General features: G+C 40.6%; 1 protein-coding gene across 2 annotated transcripts in view; it reads left to right on the forward strand.

Annotated features, from left to right (window-relative positions):
• The window catches only part of patl1 (PAT1 homolog 1, processing body mRNA decay factor), a 40,314-nt gene that overhangs the window by 3,151 nt on the left and 24,869 nt on the right, over nt 1-12,294 (forward strand). The window contains exons 2-5 of one of the 2 annotated variants that reach the window (XM_019879691.1): nt 1,546-1,654; nt 5,228-5,449; nt 9,514-9,753; nt 9,909-9,985. In XM_019879691.1, the coding sequence (XP_019735250.1) occupies nt 1,546-1,654; nt 5,228-5,449; nt 9,514-9,753; nt 9,909-9,985 (648 nt within the window). The remainder of the gene's footprint in view (nt 1-1,545; nt 1,655-5,227; nt 5,450-9,513; nt 9,754-9,908; nt 9,986-12,294) is intronic. The other variant, XM_019879692.1, reaches the window with a different exon arrangement.

Consider the following 12,294-nt stretch of genomic DNA (forward strand, 5'->3'; position numbering starts at 1 on the left):
TGGGGAGTTTCTGCAGCAACGGCGACTAAAACAAAATTACGAAGTAGACTGGACATAAACCACACACTTGAGGTGTCATTGTCTCCTATTACCCTGAGATGGGACTGTCTGATTGCAGAAAATCAAGCTCGGGGCTGTGGTGAGTCGTCATTTTCATGCACTTTGAATTTGTGTTGTATCATATTTTGAAGACATTAAACATTGTCATAGCGATCGGAGTGTTGCGACCAGATTAGACGCTCCTTGTGTTTATTATTATATTTCGAAAACACCACAGTTTTCATGCAGCTCATACCATATTATTTTGTTGTATTAATCCGCCACACCTTAAATGCTGGTCCCTGAAAATATTGTCTGACTTAAACCGGTCCGTGGGGCAAAAAAGGTTGGGGACCCCTGATCTACAGGACGTAAAAATGTTCTCAATTCCAGTAAAACTCACTGCAATAAAGAGTCACTTGCATGTCGTCATTTTGGAATCAATGATTGAAAATAGCGGCGTGGACACACTTATTCTGTCGTATCAAGCGGAGTTACTTGAGTTAGCGCTACTACTACGGGCTTCCATATCGTCTCCCCCTCCCTCCCTGTGCTCTGCAACTTCAAGTAACTGCGCCACCTGGCATTGAAATGCCTGTCATTACAAGTCCAAATGAAATGAATACAATCATTTACATCGAACCTGAATTGTGTACTGTGCCAACCTTCAGCTGGCCGGATTAAAAAGACCAACCGGCCGGATCCGGCCCGCGGGCCGTAGTTTGCCTAGGTCTGTGTTAAGGTTTTTATGTTCAATAAACAAACGAAACGAAAGGTATGGCCATTCGAGCACCTCTGCCCCCTCCTCTGCTATTTACTCAGCCAGCTCCACACATTTGGCTGTCACCGTCTAATACCGAGGTCAGACGACACAAATGTAGTCTGATTTTGACCCAACAGGCATGTCGCAGACAAACGTAGTGTGTCATGGCAGATGTTGAGTTGTCTTGATGCTTCGTAGCCCGTGTTGTATGACATACTCAATGATTGGTGATCTGGGATCAGAGACGCTTCATTTTCACGCCGCAGAAAGTCGACAATGTCAGAATTTCTGTTTGTGTTGTTGCATCGTACAGCTTGTCCCATGTCATTCTACAATTGATTCCTCGTTGACCAATAGTGAGATGTAGCGGAGTGCCCATCACTGATCCTCTGACCAGCGCACTGAAGCTCCTTTTTCTGCCTGAGATATCTTGCGGGACTCAAGTGCGTGTCCATACAGGTGTTGAGCCATGATGATGATCGAATTGAGTCTGGTCAGTGTCAGACTTGTAGTGTGGCCATCTGCCTAGTCCAAGCCACAGAACAAATTTATCTGGTGATCTGGCAGGTAACGAAATAGGCATACATGCTGTAGATTTCACAGGTGGTGCACAACCAGCACATTGAGATACGGTATTTTTCCAATAGCTAAAAACATTTACAACCAACCAACCATTTTACATCATATTCTCAGTTTTGATTTCAAAATCCAATTTCAATTCCATTCTCTGTCTTATTTTCCAGTCCCTGGATGAAGACTGTACGTTGGAAGAGGAAGATGACGGATTAGTAGAAGAAGAAGAAGATGAAATTGACCAGTTTAACGATGACACCTTTGGGGCTGGGGCTATAGGTTAGTTATGCTGTTTAGTACATCAGTTCATGACCCACCTTGGAAATGTACTGTGCTTTCCGGACAATAAGCCATTACTTTTGGAAGAAAAAAAATAAAAACACTTGTGAACAATTGAATATGAAACATTTTAATTAAAAATAAAAACTAAACATGAAACAGTTTTTTACACAGTAGCAAGGCTCAAAATAAACGCTTTGTGAACATTTAAATTAAAAAAATATACATATACTAGAAAGCACAATTAAGTGTCTAGATTCTAGAGAGAAAATCATATGTGCTAAATTGAACCAGAACCAAAAATAAATTAACTTGCGTCTCAGTTTACATCAGCCAGTAGAGAGTCCACCGTTTGGTATTTTTATGGAAGTCTTTCTTGTAAAACTGTACACAAATAGAAACACAATACAAATGTTTGTATAGCATCCAATTATACATATAAAATGATATTCAACAGTCTTGTAACAACCCTATTCTCTAATTCAACAAATCTATGGTAAATATCTACAAAGATGAATTGATGAAATACTTATATATGACGATAAATAACTTGTACAGCAAAGAGTGGTATATACAACTGTGTAAATGTACTTACAGATTGTGCCTGAATGTGTCAAAAGGAGGAGGATGGAAGTGGATGTTATCACACCTCTCCACTGTTTCACTCTTATGAATTAAAATGGCTACCCCACTGACTTTATGGGTGGTTCTAACTACTTCCACCACTAGGGGCACTGCACTGTAATACAATTACTGGGGGCAGAATAGATCTACGATGCATAATGTGAAGTGAACTTTAGAAATAAAAACTGTTGATTCTATGAAAAAAAAAACAAATTAACTCATATTTTTTATCTTAATAAAACCCTTGCTTTAGTTCCCTGGCATTATCCTGGCGGGGGGGGGGGGGGGGGGGAAAAAAATTGACAAAAAATTAAGAAAGTCACTCCTCAAATGAAGTCATTGATTTGCGAAACTACTCTGCAAAGAAAAAAATATGTAATTTTGAGCTTTGCGCAACTGGTATTTTTGTGTATATCCAGTATTGTACAAAAGTATTGTTGCTTCTTATTCAAGCCTTCAGGTGATATAAAATCTCATTGAATATTTCATATTTGTCATTCCAACCACTAATACTGGCAAGATGGAAGCCCAGTTATTTGAATATAAATTGTAACACAAGTGACCAAATGGATCACTGACATCCAATTACCGTATTTTCCGCACTATAGGGCGCACCAAAAAGTCTTCAATTTTCTTAAAAGCTCACCGAGCGCCTTAAAATCCCGTGTGTCTTTTGTATGGTCATTACGGTAATACATCGACTCCAAAATGGCTCCTTCCTGGAGACATGCTTCCAATGTTATAACTTGCTGTTGGTTCAGTGAACTGTGTCGCTGCTTTATTAAATAAGTTTTTGTTGCAGCTCAGAAAAAAGGAGAGCTGTGGTTTTCATTTTTTAAAACAGTCTCAACAAATACAGGTACGTCTTTGTCTGTCTACGTGCCTTCTTCCTTTCGACTCGAGAGGCGTTCAAGACCGCCTCCGAAAAACGTAAAATAATGATTACTTCAATGAAACTACGAAAATTGAAAATAATATATCAAAACTTGAAAAGCAAGCGAGGATATCACAAAATAAATTCTCTAGCCACCCCTACAGAATTTATATTGTGATTTCATCATTTGTGAATACACAACAAAGGAATAAATAACTACTACTGACATCTGATCATAGTAGTCGTGGCGCTATGATCAAGGAAATGCCAATGCGTTTTTCGGAGACAGGTATGACAGTCATGAACGCCTCTCGAGTTGAACGGAATAAGAGAAAGCACGGAGACGGACAAAGACTCACCTGTATTTGTTGAAAAAGGGAGAGCTGTGTTTTTTTTTTAACGCAGACTTTATTAATGGTTTTCACAGTCTTAACAAATACAGGTACTGTACATCTTTGTCCGTCTCCGTGCCTTCTTCGTTCCACTCGAGAGGCGTTCATGGCCGCCTCCGAAAAACGTAAATTAATTATTACTTCAATGAAACCACGAAGAAAATCAAGCGAGGAAATCACAAAATAAATTCTGTAGGGGGGATATCGAATTTATTTTGTGATTTCCTCGCTTGATTTTCTGTTTTGATGCATTATTTTCAATTTTCATAGTTTCATTTAAGTACAGTAATAGTTGATTTACATTTTTCAGAGGCGGTCATGAACGCCTCTCAACTTGAACTGAGCCTCTCGAGTTGAATGGAAGGGGCGTACCACCATCTAGTGGATGCATTGTAGATTGCGCCTTATAATGTGAAGCGTCCAATATATGAAAAAAACTTACAAAATAGCCCTTCATTGAAGGTGCGCCTCATAATCCAGTGCGTCTTTTAGTGCGGAAAATACGGTAATGTAAAAAAAATTTTTTAAATGACAATAATGGATATACATGTTTTTTCACCAGACAGCGACAATATTCTGCTTTTCGATGACAGATTCTAGCCCAGACACTTGCGCATTTTGTGTAGATGGGGTGTGTTGCGATGCGCGCCAGCCCAGCCTGACGCAGAGTTGCTTTTTTTTCTCTTTTCATTGCCCCCAGGTACTAGTATTTGGAAATTATGCTATTGTCATTTTTGATGGCAAGATATGGTATTGTACTGGTACTCAGTGCAACACCACCCCATACAATATGTTGTACTGTATCACTTTTTGAATCCATAAAAAGATAGGGTCAATGAATGAACACTTAATATTCCACAGAGAGAGGACATGTGTGAAAATAAAGATGAAAAATATATAATAAAAACTTGTATAAATATACTGAAAGGCGGGCCTCGGTCCCATTCGCTGGTGCGAAACATACGCAACTCGTGTACATTTTTACCACAAGCTTTGCTATTTCATCCACAGGTACATATGAAATGATAAATTATGATGAAGTATTGATGTTAAACACATAAAGATCCATCTGTGTGACCTATTTCTTTGCAATATTACATTTGACTGTATAATGTGGAGACAATATATGTACATATTTGTTTTTATCGCTAAATTTAGCTGCGGCTTTTAGTCAGGTGCACTTTGGAGTTTGGAAATGATGGTCCTATTTATTTGCAAAAGGAGTGTCTGTGAAACACAACTGTTTTGTGAAGCACTTTGTTACAGCTGCAGCTGTTGCGAAAGCACTATGTCAGGGGTGTCAAACTCATTTTTGTCATGGGGCACATTGTAGTTATGGTTTTCCTTGGGGGGCCGATATGCATTTTGGGAAACCATATAAATGTTTAATCACCTCCACATATTACATACACAGCGCACAACAAATTGATGGATAACTAGTTTTAAAATCAGAAGTTAAGAATAATGACTGTTATTGTGGATTACATATGGCAATTTGAAATATTGGTTCAGACTTTAGCAAGCATCATGGAATTTGACATGCTTGATTTGCTTTCACGGGCTACATAAAATGGTGTGGCGGGCTAGATCTGGTCCCCGGGCCTTGACTTTGACACCTGTGCACTATGTAAATAAAGATGTATTGTATAACAAACCACGAGTTTGGCTTATCTCTGTTTCCAGATGATGACTGGCAAGAGGAACATAAGCGCCTTGCTGAGCTTGATGAGCGAGATGAACTTGGAGAGGGACTTGGGGTAGGAGTTGGGGTGAAAGATGAAACAAATTTCGGAGCATCTAAGGATTCATCATCCACCCATGTCACATCTACAGCCGGCCAGCTTCCCTTTCACTCAGCGTTGTCTTTACCCCACCACTCGTCTTCCTCTGGTAGACATCAGTCAGGTTCGTGACATCAAAACAAATGTCATTGATCTGTAAATCTTGAATACCATTTTACATGAATATGTAAATCTTGTTTTTAACTTTCAAGTTTGAAGAAGTTGAGTTTGAAATAACTGGTTGAACTTTGAAATGGATCTTGTATTTGAGCTAAAATGGAACAAATTATGGGAATTTCACTTTTTAATTTCTTTTACATCTCTGGCGTACTTGCCCACTCATCAAGTGTGAAATTACACTAACACTTTTATCTTTTGTGAGATGCCTTTTTCTGAAAATATGACAATGGCTTTCAGCAAGTCATTGTGAATTTGGCCTTGTGACATCACGTACTTGTTTGCCAATGTGTCCGCAACATAGACTTCATGCATAGTGTCGCTACACTAATAGACAAGTACAGGTAGAACAGTCGGATCCCTGAATAATCAGACATCGACAAGTTGGTCCTTAATTGCAGACATACCGCTTTAATTATAACATATTTACATCCAAATCAGTTGAACAGTGTAGATAAACAACAGCTTGTATATCTTCCTCCCACCTTTTAGGGACCAAAACTAATGGAACAAATGAAATCAAACTTTTGGCTTTTTAATACTTGGTTGCAAATCCTTTGCAGTAAATTACAGCCTGAACTCTGGAATGCATAGACATCACCAGACTCTGGATTTCATCCCTGGTGTTGCTCTGACAGTCCTGCTTGTTCTTGAGGAATATTCACTTCAGTTTTGTTCTATAACAAGTGAAATGCACATTCAGTCCTTTTCAGGTCAGATGACAGACTTTCCGATTTCTTTACATTCCACTTCTTTGCCCTAAAAACTGTTTGGTGAGAGTGTGCGTGCGTGCGTGTGCGCACTGCACAGAAATGTGTATACATGTATAGAACAAATCGATCTAAATCGCAACCTTAGACAAAGCTGTCAAAGCGGCTCCTATGCCGCATGCTCACAAATGCTATTGGAATGCTACTGTGGACAGGTTACACTAGCCAGCTCTGAGCTTAAAAATAAAAAAGTAAAATAGCATCGCATCTATGTCACACTATCGCCCATACTCACTGAAGTTTTTCTCTCGTGGCTGCTTGAGAACGCTGGATGCTAAGCTAGACTGCTCCGCACCACACAGCTCTCGAATCCGGGGTGACAAATAAAGCTACTCTTATAACAAGTACAGGTGCTCCCCGATTTACGAACATTCGTGTTACGAACAACGGTACATACGAACACTTTTGCAGGTACAGGTATGTCGAAAAATGTTCTCAGACAGAGATGCTGTAAGTTAGATTTTGTATTGCGCGCCTTTTTCCAAGTACTGTAGTACTTCTTTCCGCCGCTAATACCGACGTGAGGCGCTGTGAGAGGAGGAGGAGGAGGAGGAAATGCCTGTCCCCATGAAGAAGTTTGAGATGGAACTCTTGGCCGAGGGGTTTTCGCTAATAGATAAAGCCATCGCACTCTTCGAGCAGCAAGACCCAAATATTGAACGTTGCACAAAGGTTGCAAATCAAATGAATGATGCCATACAGTGCTACTGCATCATTTATGATGAGAAAAAGAACAAAACTGCAATCGTCGTTAGATCGCTTCTTTCGGCCAGTTTCTACTACACCCTCCAAGGAAGATACTCGTCAACCCTCATCTTCTTCTCCTGGACCCTCAACTTCTTCCTTCATTGATGTTACGGAGGAGGAAGTAACTCTTGAAGCCCATTCCAGCGGCGACGAAGACCCTCTCGGCCCCATGATATAAAATCCTCCTCTTCCTTCTCCTCCCCCTCCATTATCTCCTTAAGCCTTCGAGTACATCTTCCAAAAGTAAGTTCAACTTAATTTTATTATACTTATATAAACCTTAAACATACATTCCATACAAAATATAGCACTGAAGCAACTTGCGAACGAATTCAGCTAACGAACGATCCTTCGGAACGTATCTCGTTCGTTAGCTGGGGAGCGTCTGTACAGTCAAACCTCTTTTCAACGTACCCCGTTTGCAACATTTTCACCCCTACAAAGTTCACATATCAGAGTCCCAATTTGACATAATTAATTATACATTTGCCGATTTTGCTTACAACGAACACCTTTATAATGTAAACTCCATTATAATGATCAGATTTTTTCCACAAAATAGTGACAAGACCTTCATTACAACGAACCGTGGGAAGCCAACTGCCACTGCGACCTTGCTTCTGAACAAAATACAGTAAATATTCCCATCCCCGGAATTCTATGAAAAGGAATATCCTTCACCCGGAACAAAAGCCTGTGCATTAACATTTTGACTACGATATTACATGTTACCGGAACTTACGTAAGCGGAAATTCCACTACCCGTAACCCGGATGGAGACGTCATGCCGCGGGAGCTGAAATAAACGCAACGCCCATCCGATGCTACGGAACGACGACACCGAGACACATTTTCACTTCGCGTTTTTCGATCATCAGATTCGAAACGACGACGTGTAAGTGAGTTTTTATTGGCGTGCGTTTGACTGCAATTGCGAAAGATTTTAACTTTATTCACTTACGTCGTGTAGATCATGGCATCGAAACGTAGAAGAACTGTAATGACTGGAGCGGAGCGAGTGAAATGCATCCGTTTGAGCAAGGCTGGACACAAAGTTAAAAGCATCCAGCAGACACTTGGAGTCGGAAAGACGCAAATCCACGAAGCTTTAAAAAACAAGGCATCGATTCAACTCCTGATGACAAGCCACCATCCAGCGAGGAAGCAATGCAAATGGCAACAAATCCATCAGTATGCACAAGAATTACCAGACATCGGTGATCAACGGGACAGTTACTTGCAACTAGCAACAAAACTGTATGACACGCAGGCAAACATTGTCATAAACCAAAGAATGCATCCAACCAAACAATCCAAAATAGACACACTTTTTTCCCCAAGACAGAAAAAAAATAAACATTAAAATACTGTACATATTTTACTGTTGTGATTTTTTTGGATACACCAGTATTGCAGTTTTTGTTATATAATGTTTTTGGACAGTATATTTTTGTATTTTATTGATTGTGTTGTTACACGTGCATTTTTGTCAACATACTTGCAGGTTCATAAAGGACATGTACCATGCTCATTTCCCAAATGAGGAATTTCTGTTATCAGGACAAATTGGACAGCGCAAACACGAGTCCGCACTAGAGAATATTTACTGTATACAGTGCTGCATTAGCAATGCTACTGATCTACTCGTACATTGGTGTACTACCGATAGGCAAGGCATGGTCCTGAGCACATGCTCTGAAAACCCGTCTGGTAAACGGAAGCGAATCTCGCTGTCTGTGAAAGCTGAAATTGTCTCTTACTTTCGAAAAGGAGTATCCAGAGGAAGCTTAGCCGAGACTACGAATTGCCAAAGTCAACGATTTCGACAATCATCCGTCGTGGCAACAAAATCATGGCTGAGTTCGAGGCCAACAGATTGAAAGATGATCGTAAATGGCTTCACAAAAAAGTTAGCCTCATGAAAAGCATTTGAAAATTGATCAAGCTGTGGCTTATTTCCAATGCTCATGCATTGGCTTTGCCTTCTATGGGAACAAGCGTTTCACATTTTTTCTGGGGGGAAAACCCTGAAAAAAAAGGTCAAAACTTGGGATATTTTTGATAACCTAAACCAGCTTCCCCACATCTTTCACCCTGACCCCTTTGGTGAGTACCTTAGTTTACTGTTGTTCACGAGTGTTCTCTGAACACACCACTGAGCCCTGCACAGAGCAGTTGTATTTGTACTGAGAGCAAATTACAAATAGTTGGGCTGAATTTACCATTTAGGTGACTTCCAAAGGCAATTGATTGCACTGGATTGTATCAGGGTATCAAAGTACAGGGGGCTGAATACAAATGCACACCACAAATATCATTTTTGTTTCCCTTCACAATTATGAGCTGCTTTGTGTTGGTCTATCACTTATAATCTCAACAAAATACATTTAGGTTTGTGATTGTAAGGTCAGAAATTGTGATCAAATTCAAGAGGTTTTTCAAGCACTGTATAGAAGCAAAAGACTGGACCCTAACCCTGTATCTCTCCTGTCAGATGTGGAAGATGGAAGAAGGGAAGGTCACTTGGCTGAATCGCTGGCAAGACTTGTCCTGGAAGCTGACCCGGCTATTGCAGGAGTCGGGGCTGCAGAAAGGCCTGTGTTTTCCCAAAACCAAAGGTTGGAGCATGAGTCAAGGTCCAGACTCCTGCACCAAGCTTCCCCCATTTCTCATTCACCTCACCCACACCAGCACCCCCAGCAGCACCAACGGCCTCCTGGGTCCTCCACCTCAGGTGGGTGTAAAAACAAACATCCACAGTCTGTTCTCAGTTCCAGTGTCACTCTTGACACTTTCATTTTTGGAAAATAGTATGATGTTAAGCTCAGAAAATGTACTGGTAGTTTAATTCTATAACCTGCTTGACTGAAAGCTTTTTTTCTACTCCAGGCCAGCCTCCTTCATCAATGCTCACCTACCAACAGCAGCAACATTTACTTCGTTCATTACCTAGTACCATTGGCCAGGTTAGTGTTTAATTCTTATTATTATTATGCAAATTGTCACATTGTGGATCAGTGAAATGTTTCACTTATTTGCAGAATACGAAACATTGATTCTACTGCATGTAAAAGTTCGTGACAAAGCAAACAATGAAGACCTGTTTTATTTGGGTCACTCATTTACTGCCAGAACATTTATTGCATGATTACTTCTGCATAGAATACTGTATTTTTCGGTCTGCAAGTTACACTTGTTTTCATAATTTGGCTACTCTACGACTTATACTCAGTTGCAACTTGTTTATATTGTACATATAGAGCTCAGACTGTCACCCAAAATTTCCCTTCCCTAATCTTGTTGACTTTCTGTGCAGAACCGCCACCTTCTTTCCACTGGCAGTCAAGCACCAAAAGTATTTGCCAAAAGACACCAGAAGAAGTAGTTGTGGTGGTCATGCCACCTTCTTTATAGCATGCCATTAAAGGTGGCGGTAATGCACTCACAAAGAATTTGCCAAAAGTCAAAAGAAAATTAAACAAGAAATGGACACAAAAGAAGAAGCAAGAGTTGTTGTCAAGGCAACAAATATTATTTTGGATAGCTAGTTTAACATGCAAATTCATCATGCCACATTAAGGATTTATAGCACTAAAACTTGCAATAACCGACCAGGATTCTACCTATTGCCACAATGCGATGCAGGATTCTAGTTAAGGGTCACCCATTCTAAAGTAAAAAGAAAAACTTTTCCATATAAGCGGAGGTTTCATTCAACCAGAACTCCTTTGCTGCCGTCAACGTGCGATGCATTCGGAAAGTCACTCTGACTTGAACGCCAGTATTCTGCCCCCAGTGATTGTATTACAGTGCAGTGCAGTGCCCCTAGTGGTGGAAGTAGTTAAAACCACCCAAAATTGCATTGCATTACAGTGCAGTGCCCCTAGTGGCGGAAGTAGTTAAAACCACCCAAAAAGTCAGTGGGGTCACCATTTTGAATCATAACAGTGGAGAGGTGTGATCACATCCACTTCCATCCTCTTTCTTTTGACAAGTTCAGGCACAATTTTTTACAAGCAAGATTTCCATAATAATACCAAACAGTGGATTCTCATCTTCGTGTTTTTATTGGAGGATTGTTTAGCTCGCTGGAGGATTGTTCAGCTCGCTGACAACACAATGCTCTCATGTCAAACGCATGGTTAGGACAGAAGAACCACACTGAAAATGTTTGTGCTCAGAGAGGCAGCACCCGTGCTCCTCCCGTTAATTTTCCAGCGTTCATATGCGTCCTAGAAAACCTGGAAAATGATTTATCTATTTTTCAGTCGTGGAAACCACATGGAAAATGAGGAGAAAAGTAAAATGTCCAGGAAAAGCTTGAGTTTTCCTGGAAAATTATTTTTCCTCCCTCTCTTCTCTTTGCCGTGTGGGTGAACGCCAATGGGTTAAACAGACAAGTACAGTGATCCCTCGCTATTTCGCGGTTCGTTTATCACGGCTTCAGTGCATCGCGGATTTTTTCAAACATATTCATAATTTTTTTTTTTTTTAAGTCCGCAAACGGTCCGCGAGAAGCAGCGAAAATCAGCAAAACAACCATGAGTGACATAGAGCAACATATACAGTACTACATGTGGGGTGAGGGGGGCCTGAGAAGATGCAAAGCCATGTTGATTGGCTGTGCATCTTCTTTCTGTCTTATCACGTGGGTTACTCTTTGATCTTCAGTGTCTAAGTGTTGTTTACGATGCGTGCTAGTGCGTGTGTGTGTGTGTGTGTGTGTGTGTGTGTGTGTGTGTGTGTGTGTGTGTGTGTGTGTGTGTGTGTGTGTGTGTTTTAGTGCACTCTGCTCAAGCACGAAGGCCCACGTTGGGGGGGAGGGGGTCGCTACTTCGCGGATTTTCGTTTATCGCGGGTGGTTTTGGTCCCCATTAACCACGATAAACGAGGGATTACTGTATGTCTTTTTTCAGCTGCCTTTAATGACCAACATTGAGATGTAGTGCATTTCTGCTTCTACCCGGCACAGCACAAGACATGCGATCAACCAATCAAACTGCTTATTCCCTTAGACCAGGGGGTCAGCAACCTTTTACACCGAAACAGCCATTTCGACATGGTTTCCACAGAAAAGACAACACTGGGAACCGCAAACACCTTTTGAGAAAGAAAAAAAAAATTATATATATATATAGTCAAACCTCGGTTTTCATCCATAATCCGTTCCAGAAGGCTGTTCGAAAACCGAATTGTTCAAAAACCGAAACCACGCTCTTTTTAAAATAAAAATGTTTATTGAACACATCTGCTCACAATGGAAAGCAACACGAGG

The sequence above is a fragment of the Hippocampus comes genome, unplaced genomic scaffold, assembly GCF_001891065.2.
Source record: "Hippocampus comes isolate QL1 unplaced genomic scaffold, H_comes_QL1_v1.1 scaffold158, whole genome shotgun sequence".
In the NCBI taxonomy this organism is placed as follows: domain Eukaryota; kingdom Metazoa; phylum Chordata; class Actinopteri; order Syngnathiformes; family Syngnathidae; genus Hippocampus; species Hippocampus comes.